This window comes from Prionailurus bengalensis, chromosome D1, assembly GCF_016509475.1.
Source record: "Prionailurus bengalensis isolate Pbe53 chromosome D1, Fcat_Pben_1.1_paternal_pri, whole genome shotgun sequence".
In the NCBI taxonomy this organism is placed as follows: domain Eukaryota; kingdom Metazoa; phylum Chordata; class Mammalia; order Carnivora; family Felidae; genus Prionailurus; species Prionailurus bengalensis.
Genome location: NC_057346.1, coordinates 74,115,362 through 74,127,454, shown reverse-complemented (window position 1 = coordinate 74,127,454; position 12,093 = coordinate 74,115,362). Strand labels below are relative to the sequence as shown.

Sequence of the window (12,093 nt, the reverse complement as noted above, 5' to 3'; positions counted from 1 at the left end):
AATTTCTGAGGTTTTGGAAGTGCATCTGTCGGGGCCTGGGATTATCAGGCTCAGTGGCCCATATGCTGAGACCACCCGCCCCCCCCCCCCCGCCCCTCAGTACTGGGACAGGTCTCCCCACAACCCAATACCAGCTCCAGTCTTGGTTGCCTACTCACTGGCAGAGGTCACTGGTACAGCTGGCTGTGAAGGGAAGAGGGCTGACGTAGGCATGGCAGGCATCAAAGGGGGGTCGCAGCAGTGCCTCGCACCGGTCATACACACCCTGGGGAAAGAGCCAGGGGCCAGAGCTGGGAGCTGGCAAGGCCACTCACAGCCCTCTGACTTCACCCACCCCTACACAGAACCCCAATTTGAGGCCAAGGGAGAGAAAGAGGATGATGGAGGGAAAAGGGATGGGGCCATAGGCACAAACAACCCTGGGCTCCTGCAGCCAGTGACTTTCTAAGAGATAGACAGGACACCTAAGCCAGACACTAGGATGAGGGGTAAGGGGAGGGTGGGGAGTAGGCATTCTCCCCAGGGTCCAGACCTGCATGGTTCCCGGGCTCTGCTGCAGACACGGTGGGCGAGGCAGGGAGGCAGTTGTAGGCCTTGGAGGCTGGTTGGGGGCTTGTTCCTGCCAGCTGTGCACAAACTCAGCCACATCGTCGGTCAGCTTCCCTGGAAGGGAGAACTAGCATGATCACAGGTGGGTGTGACAGGGGAGGAGGGGAGGGGCCGCACAGGGCTCTGAAGGAGGGCAGGTGGAGCCGAAGAGATACCAAAAGCGGACAAGGAGTTGAAGAACCCAGCCTCTTGGCTGCCATCCCAGTTTGCATTTCCCAACAGAGCCACTCTCCTGAAAAAGCTGGTGGTGATAGTCAAGAATACTCAAGAACCTGTAGTAGCTCCCTACTCTCCAAACTCAGGGGAGGCAACTAGTATGTGAGCCTGGACAAGCTCTCTCCAAGCCTCAGTTTTGCCCTATGCGAAATGGGCAAATAATCCCCCACCATGGTATTATTGCCAGGACTGTATGAGATGATGCGTGTTAAGTGTTCAGTATGTTGTGGGTGCTCAAAGGTGTCACTTCCCTTCTTGGGAAGGCCAGAGTCACCATGATTTGGCCCTGCATGCTTCACTTTTACTTCTTACCACTCCTCTATAGGTATCTTCAGCTCCCACGGGGCCCTTTCTCTTCCAGGCTCTCTCTGGCCTTCTGCTCCTGCCCCCACCCTACACTCACAGTGCGTGCTTAATATCCTACCTAGCAAAGTGCCCTTTAGATCCTTACACAACCCTAGTAGGAGTGGTCTTTATGACTCTTTTACCCATAAGGAAACGGAGGTTGAGTGGCCACACACTTGGTAGGAAGGGGCCCTGACCCCCCACTGGGTCTTTAGTACCATGGGTACTGCCCCAAGACCTCTCCCACCCTTCCCAGCCTGACCTCCACCCAACCTCCTCCCTACTTCCATCCAAACCCCTCGAAGGCCACTTGCCCTGCACCTCACCATAGCTGGTCACCAGGTCATCCTGAGGGTCGGCATTGTTGTTCCCACACAGCCCATGAGTCCAGCCCAGGAACTCTGGGCTCATCTTGATGTAGACGGCTGAGGCACCATCCCAGGCCAGCGTGAAGGCTGACTGATGCCGCACAAGGACGTAGCCAGCAAGCCTCTGCAGACTCACGCTCCCCATCACATGTGGCAGTTGGACTCTGCAGGGCACAGCCCAGAGCTTCTGGGTGTTCACATCACCCCCACTCACCCAGTCCCGTCACCAAAGGACCCGCCAGCCCCACCTGCAGGAACCATCATGTACCCAGCGCCTGCCTCGTCCACACGCAACTGGTACCATGTGAATCTGAGGCCCCCACTTCCCCCCCCTTGACTTCCTGGGCATCTGAGGCCCACCATTAGGGAGAGATTCTTTTGTTTTCGGTGTTTAAAACTTGCTTTTTAAATTTGCAATTTCCCTGGCAGGGATAAATCTTAGAGTGTCTGAAGTTGCTAGATCCTTTCTCCTGGACGGGAGAAATGGTATAAGCGGACATTTACTTGTTTTGTGTGTTTGTTTGGGGCTTTTTTTTTTTTTGGTGGGGAGCAAGAAAGGCATAAGAAGAGAAAGAGGCTAAGGGATATGGAAAACTAAGAGTGGAAGAAAAGATGGAGAGCCATTGCAGTCCCAACCACATTCCCAGTTTTACTGGGACGGGGTCTCCCAGCCAGTCTGGAATTTGGCAACTTTCAATCCACCAGAAAATCAGGAAAAGAAAATTAAAGAAGGGTCTAACCAGCCAAAACTGGTACCCAAAGATCCATATACCAATCTTTTCTTCACAGGAGAGACACCTGGGCTTTCAGGTTTACATTCAGCGCCAGAAACCTTGGTTACCCAGTTTCCGGATTTGAAGCAGGAAATGACAATGGGAGAAGGGTCATTGCAGGAAGACCCCTTCCCCCAACCCAGCAGCAACATGAAGTGACATCAGATAGCAAAGGAAGGAAAGGACAGTGAAGACAAGAGACAAGAAAGATTTCAGAAAGAACCATGGTCTGGACCATCTGGTGGGGGGGCAAAGAGTCCTTATTCCTCTGGTCCCAGGCATCCCTGATGTCCCAGCAAGATAAATAACATTGAAATGACCCTATATCATCAGAGAAGGGTGACAGTGTGCTTAATATCTATTCAAGGAGGCTTGAACTACATATGATCCATTCACAAAGATTCCCTTAAAAATGTGAAAGAAAAGAATTGAGCATGCTTGTAGTGTTATACCCTCAACTTTATCTGGAAAATTCTGATTTGAATACCCACTGTCTGGGAAACCCACAGGGCCCTGAGTCTCCGAAAATCTTAAGGGACTCATCTTTCCACAAACCCAGCCGACTAGAAACCCAGCTGGCCTGCCAGTATGTTCCTGCTCTGATGGTGGAAACTGCTGTTTGTCCCTAGAAAACAATTTTCTTTAGGCTGGAGAAGAAAGGTACCCACCATCCCCCACCACTAGTGTCAGGGAGCAGGAGAGCTCAGGGCAGAAGGTGTTATAGTTACCTCACGCCTCCATGGGTGACCTCCTTGGCCAGACGGATCTCCTGCTCACCCGCAAAGAAGAGGCTGACAGACCTGGAGCAGGTGTAGGGGGAGGAGCCGCACTGCGGGTCGTTGTGCACCTGATTGGGGGGTTCAGAGGCCAGTGTGCAGGGCTCCCGCTACAGACCTGGCCCTGAGCTTCAGTTCTGAGCCCAGTGGCACCCTGTGGAGCTTCCGCTAACGCCGATACCCTGCCCCCAGTGTGCCAAGCACCTTTCCTCTGTGATGTCTCCAGTCCCCGCAACGCCACTTGACCAGGAGGTCAGAGCTATGATTATCTGCATCTCCCAGAGGCAGCAACTAATACTCAGAGAGGTGAAGTGATGAAGGTCACACACACACAGCCAGAATTCCAACTCAGGACTGAAGGTGAAATTTAAGGGCTCTTTCCAGTACACTGTGCTGGCTCCCTATTTCTGGATTTTTTGTTTTTTGCAATCCAGGTTATCCCATCAGATTGAAAGCCAAAGTAAAGTATATGCTCACACAGTCTCACACACACACACACACACACACACACACCCCTCACATATTCACAGGGTACTCTCAATACATACACTATAAACACACTCCTACCAGGACCCTGGCAGGCACAGTCTTGTCCTTCACGGCACACATAGGCACACGTCACCCCTGTGCTGCCTGTCACATACGCATCTCCTCTGTCCCCTCCTCAGACAGGACCCACCCCCCAAAGCCATAGGACCCAAGAGAGGGAGGAGAACTGAGGTCCCCAGGGCTTAGGGAAAAGTCTGAAAATGTTTCTTCCCAGTGTGGAAACTCTTCCCAGGAGTAAACCTTCCACTAGATTACTGTTAAATGTGTTTAAGCAGGCTGGAGTCATTTCATCTAGAAGTGGGGCCTGTGAAAACCACCTCACAGTCTAATTAAATTTTTCAAACTTTTGGACCATGACCCACGGTAGGAAATAGAAATGTATACATATATAAATAAAACAAAAGTTTTACAAAATAGTGTTTACTCCTATTCATGTGCAATGCATCCTTATAATATTTTCTTTCCTTTCTCTTTCTTTCTTTCTTTCTTTCTTTCTTTCTTTCTTTCTTTCTTTCTTTCTTCTTTCTTCCTTCCTTCCTTCCTTCCTTCCTTCCTTCCTTTCTTTCTTCCAGTTGGGACTTATTAAGTTGATTTCATAATCCGCAAATGTGTGGCATCCCGTTAGTCTAAGTAATTGACACATACCCATCATGAAATGACAGTCATGAAAGATCCTGATGTGTGATACCAAAGCAGAGAGGGCAGAATTGCTCAGCCCATCCAGGGCATGGTCCTTGGGGCAGGCCCTGGGCAGGTCTATGCCTGAGAGAGAAGGACACACCCAGCTAGCAGAGGGGTGACACTGAGCACTAGGATTTCCCCAAACTCCCAGCCCGTTGGCCCTAACTCAGTACTGACCGAGATGCCCCTCAGCAGAGCTGGCTCCCCAAGTAGACTTTTCTCCAGTTGGAGGTACTGCCAGTGCCTGAAACTGATGCCCCACTCAACACAAGGAGCAAGCATGTAAATCAGGCCTGCCTGACAGTGAGTCTCAGACATGTGTTCACATACTAGACAAACTCTGACTGAGCACTAATCTGGGAACAAGGAACACCGAATGAGAAGACATGGTCCCTGCCTAGAAAGCTTATATCTGGTAAAGAAGACCAACCTGGAAACAGACCTTTGTGAGAAAAATGTACTGACAATGTAACAATGAATGCAGAACTTTGATTACACAGGGATTACACAGGCTCTCAGAAGAGCCCCTGAGCCAGCTTAGGTCAGCGCATCCAGAAGGGCTTCTTAGAGGCGGTAACTATGAACTGAGTCATCCAGGACCTGCCATTCCCTCTGAGGCACAGTGTTCTTTCTTATCTCAGATCTTTAGCACCCAAGTTCCCTTTACCTAGAACGTTCTCACATCCATCTTTTACCCCTGGGACCCTTCACTTGGCTAACTCCAATTCATTCATCAGTTCTCCACTTAAATGTCACTTCCTCCAGGAAGTCTTCCCTGATCATCATCCTTCCTAACGAAGAAGGTAGGTTTCCATCACGTGCTCTTCTAACATTTGGCGTTTCTCCTCTGAAGCACTCAGTTGTACTTGAAATGATTCATTTGATCTGAGGTCTACTGTAAGTTCTGTGAGGACAGAGACCACATCTGTGTTGTCGTCCACGAGGCCACCACCAAGCCTTGTGCCAAGAAGCGTACAAGTACGCACTTAATACCTAATGAGTGAGTGACTGAATCAGTCACTGGCCAGGGGCATCCAGGAGTGGGTGGGTGAGAGAGGACTGTGGGGCCTGCAGCTCCTTCCAGGTGTAGACTCTCTAACTCTCACACGGAGAGCCCAGGCCAGTACAACCTCCAGAGCCTAGTGGAAACTTCTAGATGGGCAGGGTAGGGAAGGCCTCACCTGGACTGAGAAAGTCTGCCCCTCGGGTTCATGGCGCCCCGCCAGGGTATAGCTGCCCTTCCCAGAGAGGTAGTAGTACAGGCCATCAAATGTCTCCACATGGTGCTGTCCCCATGCCCGGCAGATGCTGTCCCGCTCAGGGCCGGCATTGTACACTGTGCCAGAGAAGAGAGAACCTGTCCGTACAGTTGCAGTGGGCACCAAGCTAGAGGCCGGTGGGTTCCAGAGCTGGCAGAGAACCCCCACACACACCCCAGCCCAGGACCCCCAGGCCTCAGGCCCTCAAGCTCTCCCTGTACCCGGGGCCAATCCCAGGGGTGGGATGGAGCCCAGACCCACCCATCTGGCAGCGTGGCCCAGTGGCATTGAAGCGTCTGCAGTCACAGAAGGCTGGGTACACACACTCGCCCCCGTTGAAGCAGGAGAACAAGTCTGCATGGGAGACACAGAAGGCACCTCCCCAGTGACCCGAGATTGGCAAAACCCAGTGATACAGCACCTCCCTCGTGCCAGGGCACCAGACCCAGCACTCCCAGAGCTGCCCAGAACTCAGATCCCACCACAGGTAGCCCCAACATTCCTTAGTAGCTAGCTCTGATGGGGGCACAAGTAGGATGCCTCAAATCTGGCTGGCTGGCTCCCTCCCTGACAGACAGGGGGTGTGGGGTCTCAGAGTACCTGTCCTCAGCATGCATCAGGTGGCCCCCAGACTGGCTCCACCTGGCCTTCAGCTCCCTGCGCTAAAAGTTCCTGGCTACCAGACAAGGCAGGCAGACTGAGAGTATGGAGTATGTGGAGTGCCCAGAGATGGTACTTGAAGTCCCATTTTCCTCCCTTTCCTTATGCCTAGGGGAAGAGGCCTAAGCATGAACCAGGGAAGGGGGAGATGCCTCACATTTGGAATACAGTAGACAGAAAGGCCACAGAGGAAAAGAAAACAAAGTAGAGCAGAGTGTGGTGAAGGAAGGAGCCATGATGCAAGACAAAGGGCCACAGACACAGGGCAGGGTAAAGGTAGAGGCCACAGACACAGGGCAGGGTGAGGGGAGAGGCCGCAGAAACAGGGTGAAGTGGGAGGGGGAAATAACCACTAAACAAGGAAACACAATCTCACTAGCATCAGATAGTGTGAGAGAGAAAAGCCACAGGGCCATGGTCGTAAGAACAGGACACTGCAGAGGAAGCTCTCCTCAGCCAGGAAGGAGAAAGCAAAATGGAGTTGGAGACCGGGGCTGGAAAAGGTGGAAAGACACCCCTTTCTGGGGAAAAAAGGTCACAAGAGGCCTGAAGAAAGCCTGCCCTGCCCTCACAGGTTTCCTTGCGGGCCAGGGCCTTCCCATGGGCTGCAGGGAGAGGGCCACTTACAAGATGGTGCACATTTGGCCCGATGGAGCCGTCTTTCCCAAGAGGACATGGCCAAGGAGTCCAGGATTTCAGCCCCCTTTTCAAAACAGAAGGAAGAGAACTCGGTCAAGGGTTGATGTCAGGGAGGGACCTTCTAGGGGTCATGCCCCTTCCTGTCCATCACCTGGAGGAGGAGGCGCCCTGTCCCTCAGTGCCCCCAACCAGTCCACCTCTGTAGGCCCACTTCTGAGAGGTCTGGAACACAGAACTCTCAGGCCTGCCCTAGAGGAGTGAAGGCTGGTTTTTACCCTCCAAGGTGGCATCTCGGTGGCCCGAACACAGTTCCTCCGCTCCATGCTCCAATATCCCCCAGCCTCCACTCCTTTCTTCTCTCCCTCCCAGCCCAACACAAAACCCCCTTGTCTGGAGAACAAATACTCACCACAGAAACCACATGAGGCAGACCGAGGAAACAAAGGCAGCCCCTCTCCCCAGGTCAGGGGAACATCTCACCCCGTCCTCCACTCCAACCTTCCACATAGGTCACCACCCAGCACCCTCAGAACTCAGCTCCAAGCAAGGATTTTCCCTGATACCGTAAATCTGGGGAGGCCACAAGCAAAGAGAGCCGAGAAATCCTATCTTCCAGACCAGAAATCCCAACACGTGGTCTCTCAAGATATAAACCATCTAAAATTCGAACTGTCCCAAACATCAGATGTATTCAGTCACCACACGGCTAGCTGACTTGGACACCTGACTTCCTGGACCCTAGTGTGAGGTGTCTCATGTCACCTGGGTCTGGGGTCCTGGGTGCAGCAGGCTCCTCACCTCTCAGAGCCCTGGCTTCCCCATTTGTACAGCTTCCCAGATCTCATGTTCTTGTTCCCGGGGCCAACCAGGCACCAACCACACTGTGGGTATTTCTCACATGTCTTCCTCCCTCGTTGTCATCTCTGCATCCTCAAACAGAATCCCCAGCCTCCGGCCAAGGACTCAGACAGAACCCTTGGTCCCTGGAGCCCAAGCTCAGTTCTTTGCTCCTCCTTGGCAGGCCCAGTCTCTCTACCTCATCCCTGGGCACTCCCTCCCTCCCTTTTCACCATCTTGCTAACCCCTGGAAGATTACCAGCCCCTCCCTGGCCAGATTTCAGTGTTCTTGGCCCACATTGGACCCTGGTTCCCAGGTCCTCCATGGCTCTCCTTACCCTCCAGACCCAGCCAGAGCCCCAGGAGTCAGGCTTCCCACCGTGGTCGTAATCAATCTCACAGGGCCTCAGAGACCATGGGAAAAACGATCACCATCAGCATCCCATAGGCCCTGAAGAGCTCTTAATGAAGCCTGGTCTTTGTGTCTTTCCACTCCTAGCCCCCTCCTCAGATGTGGCTCCTGAGATCAGTGTTAATGAAGGTAAGATAGCCAGTGCTTGCAGTGCAAGGCCATTTTCTGGAAAACATTTTAAATCTTGCCCAAATGATTCGTCTTCAGTATAGATCAGAAGTTCTTAATCATTTTGATGCCAAGGACCCTTTTGACAACCTAGTGAAGCCTATCAACCCATTCTGAGAATAATGTCTATAAATGCATGAAATAAAACAGAAGATTACAAACATACCGATTATACTGCAATACAGTTACAAAAATATTTTATAAAAATGATTAATAATATGTGTGCTTGTTTATTAATACATTAAATAGCAAGATAGCAGCAGGTCTTAACATTGCCAGAGTTTGGAAGTAGTGAGTTTACATGAGACCTGGAAATATCAACAACTGTAAGGTGATATGAAAATATATGTGATTTCTACTGGTGACAGTCACAGACACTGCTATTGCTGCATTGTGGTTTGTAGCCTATAGTAATAATTAAAGGGGATGCTAAATTTCAGTTAAATTGAGGATCCTGTGAATAACAATGTGAGTTTTTTTCCCCATCCTGGTCTATTCCTGGAGTTCTGGGGGGCATTGATGTTGTGGGGAAACAGGCTGGCTCCACCAGGAGACCCTGTTTCACCTGCTTTCGGGGGCCCCGGCAGGTCATCCTTGATTTCATCTTATATAAAAAGAGTAACAACATTGTCTTTCAATTCAAACTGCATCTGGCCGTGATTCTAAAACTTGGGGCCTGGAAAAGTGGGCAGACAGAAATAAAAAGCCTAGATAATCCACACCTTACAGAATAAGCATGCCATCCTCCTGCCTTGGGGGTCTTCATTCATTCCTATTTCCAAAAGACAGGTATTTGTGGCACATTGTTTTCTATTATAAACAATACTCCCCAACCTGCTGGCCAAGGAGCCACAAAGAGCTGATCCCGAAGGCCAAGGTGCATGAGCTGAGGTTCAAGATCCTCTGTGGGACCTGGCTATGGGTGGGCTGGATTTGTAACATGTCTGTAGTTGGAGAAAAGACACATGCAGGACAGGATTGAAAAGAGAACCTGAGGGCGCCTGGGTGGCGCAGTCGGTTAAGCGTCCGACTTCAGCCAGGTCACGATCTCGCGGTCCGTGAGTTCGAGCCCCGCGTCAGGCTCTGGGCTGATGGCTCGGAGCCTGGAGCCTGTTTCCGATTCTGTGTCTCCCTCTCTCTCTGCCCCTCCCCCGTTCATGCTCTGTCTTTCTCTGTCCCCAAAATAAATAAAACGTTGAAAAAAACAAAAAAATTTAAAAAAAAAAGAAAAGAGAACCTGAGTCACCTGATCCAGAGACCAAAAAAAATTGGCAAAGGGGGAAAACAAACTACCACCTCTCCTGAAAGCATGGAGGACCCCAGGAGGGTGGGCAACAGATTATGGTGCAGACTCAGAGGATAATAGTTTGGGGCTCCCTTTCCCAACCAACCCTTCCTCACAAACCCCACCAAGTGGCCCGATTTTGGTCTCTCCTCTCTAGGTATCCTTGCTGGAGCATGGCTCAAGATATGGAGTGGGGCCTCTTACAGGGCTTTGTACTTTCCCAGACCAGGCAGGGAGGAGAGAACTCAACTCACCTAAACTCTCACCTTCTTGCTGTCACCCCAGGACGGGGGAGAGTTCAGCTATGTCCTGATTGCATCTTAGTGCCCTCCTCCGCAAACAAAACAAAACAAGACCAAAACCAAACTGAGCTGACTACAGGGTCCCAAGAGATTAGGAAAGTGGGAATAGAGCCGTCTCGTAAATTTGCGCACTTCAGACGTACACTAGGAACACTGTTTGTTTCCTTCCAAATAACTGCAGAGACAACCTTCCTGCAGCCTACAGAGCTCCCTGCCAGCCCCAGTCCCAGAGAGAAATAAGCCCCTTCCCCAGGCCTCCTCTTACCTGGCCTCCTATCACTGTGGTAGCATCCTCTATGGCAAGGGTCACCTCCTGAGAGCTGTGGCTAGATGAGAAGCAAGTCTAACATGGGCGAGGGGATGGTAATGGGCCATACATCCCCACCACCTCCAAGCCTCCCCCCTACCCTCTGTGCTAAAACCCTGGGGTCATCCATACTAGAAACAAAGATGGGAGCCGCGGATGCAACAGCCGCAGGCTTGCCCCTACTCACCTGGGATCCCGGTCAGGCTCGGGCTGCTGCACTGGATTGCCCTGGGCTGTGGGTGCTGTAGGGGCTGCGGCTGGGAAGGGGGATTGCTTTCCACTCAAGCCAGGCCTCTCTTTGTTGGGTCTCTCACCACCTATCCTCTCACCTGCAAGGAAGCCTCTTCTGCATCTCCCCATTCTCTCTCCCTACAGACTTCAATCCTTTCTCCTTCTCTCTGGCGACCTCTCTTACAAGGGTCTCCTCCCTCTTTCCTCCTACTCTCTGTGCCCCAGTTCTCTCTAGCTCCCCACCTGGGGCCTCTTCCATCCTACCTAACTTGGGACCCATTCCCCTGGCTGTCGCCGGCCTCTTTTTCCTTCCGCGCCCCCTCCGACCCTCTCCTTGGCCGTGGCCCTGCCCTCCCTTCAAACCTCTTTTTCCTCCCTCTCTGAAACCTGCCCAGGCCGGTTTTCCTAAAGGTTCCCCCCGGCCCTTAGCCTCCCCTAGCCCACACCCTTTCTCACCGAGAGCCTGCACCCTCAGGGACGGGCCCGTCGGCTCACCCCAGGGCAGCGAGACGCAGGCGAGTAGCAGGCAGAGCGCGGGCGCGGGGGCGCGCGGGGCCGGGGCCCCCATAGGGGCGCAAGGGGACTGGGAAGCCTGAACGCAGGATCCGGAGCTCGAGTGTCTGTCCTGGCGAACGCAGGGTCACATCTCCACTCGGCGACCGCAGTCCCTCTCACTCTCTGGTCTGAAGGTTCCCCTGGCCCCTCCTCCCAGGCGCTGGGCTCCTCCCGGAGCTAGAGTGACAGGACTGCCCCGCTCATTACCATAATTTAGGCGCCAGATCTCAGCCCAGCCTTTGCCCCACCTGACCTGTGGCTGCCCCTCCCCAGGGGAGGCTGGATTCAGATCACTAAGCCTTAAGTCCCCCGGTGGGGCAAGGAGATAGCAAGTGCAGCCCCCAACATCCCTTACCCTTCAAAGATCCCCAACTCAGAAACCTGGGTTTTGGAAAGCCCTTCCACCAGACACCCAAGATGCTTGTGTGAGTCTGGTCTTCCACTCTCCTTTTACAGAAGCCCTGGGACATGCCGCTCGGTGGTCCATTGCCAGTATCAGAATCAAACCTGCAGAATCCTAGCCTATGCTCCCACCACTCCCCATTACAACTTCCTGGCTCCCCAAGTCCCTACTCTACCTGTTCTGAGCACCTCTAGGGAATGAATCATGACTTAGTCCTCTGTATGTCCAGCACTAGTTCAGGCCCCAGCTCAGAAAATGTTGATTGAATGACAGAAGTGCCTCACACTCCCATATTATTGATCCCATCAAGGCCAGACTTTTTTTAACAACAACATACAAAAACAAACAAATAAAAACACTTTAATTTTGAACAAGATATACTCCCTCTAAAAGGAATTGTTTAACGTTGGAAATGTGGACTTGGCAGCCTTGGGAACCTGTGTATCACTCCCTTGGCTAACTAAGTGTTGGAACACAAACCAGATGCAAGTCTTGCATAAATTATGATGATAATGGTGGTGGTGGACTCAGTATATAAACTTGGGATGCATTCATTTATTCATCCATTGAACAAATTTGTTGAGCATCTATTTCTTACCCCACCTTGTTCTGGGAATATAGTGGGAAATAAAGCACACATCCCCACAGAGAGTATTTGGAGCTGTAGGCATAGATGAGAAGAGGAGGGAATGAAAGATGGAGCCTTAAGGAACCCTGG

At 51.9% G+C, this 12,093-nt stretch overlaps 1 protein-coding gene across 1 annotated transcript in view; it reads right to left on the bottom strand.

Annotated features, from left to right (window-relative positions):
- The window catches only part of OTOG (otogelin), a 90,425-nt gene extending 79,354 nt beyond the window's left edge, over window positions 1-11,071 (bottom strand). Inside the window, exons 1-10 of the mRNA XM_043582271.1 lie at window positions 10,874-11,071; window positions 10,374-10,443; window positions 10,145-10,205; window positions 6,864-6,939; window positions 5,838-5,930; window positions 5,499-5,653; window positions 3,040-3,158; window positions 1,497-1,702; window positions 533-663; window positions 159-265 (exon numbers count right to left, since the gene is read on the bottom strand). Of these exons, the coding sequence (XP_043438206.1) occupies window positions 159-265; window positions 533-663; window positions 1,497-1,702; window positions 3,040-3,158; window positions 5,499-5,653; window positions 5,838-5,930; window positions 6,864-6,939; window positions 10,145-10,205; window positions 10,374-10,443; window positions 10,874-10,985 (1,130 nt within the window). The 5' untranslated portion in view covers window positions 10,986-11,071. The remainder of the gene's footprint in view (window positions 1-158; window positions 266-532; window positions 664-1,496; window positions 1,703-3,039; window positions 3,159-5,498; window positions 5,654-5,837; window positions 5,931-6,863; window positions 6,940-10,144; window positions 10,206-10,373; window positions 10,444-10,873) is intronic.
- Window positions 11,072-12,093: the final 1,022 nt, after the last annotated feature.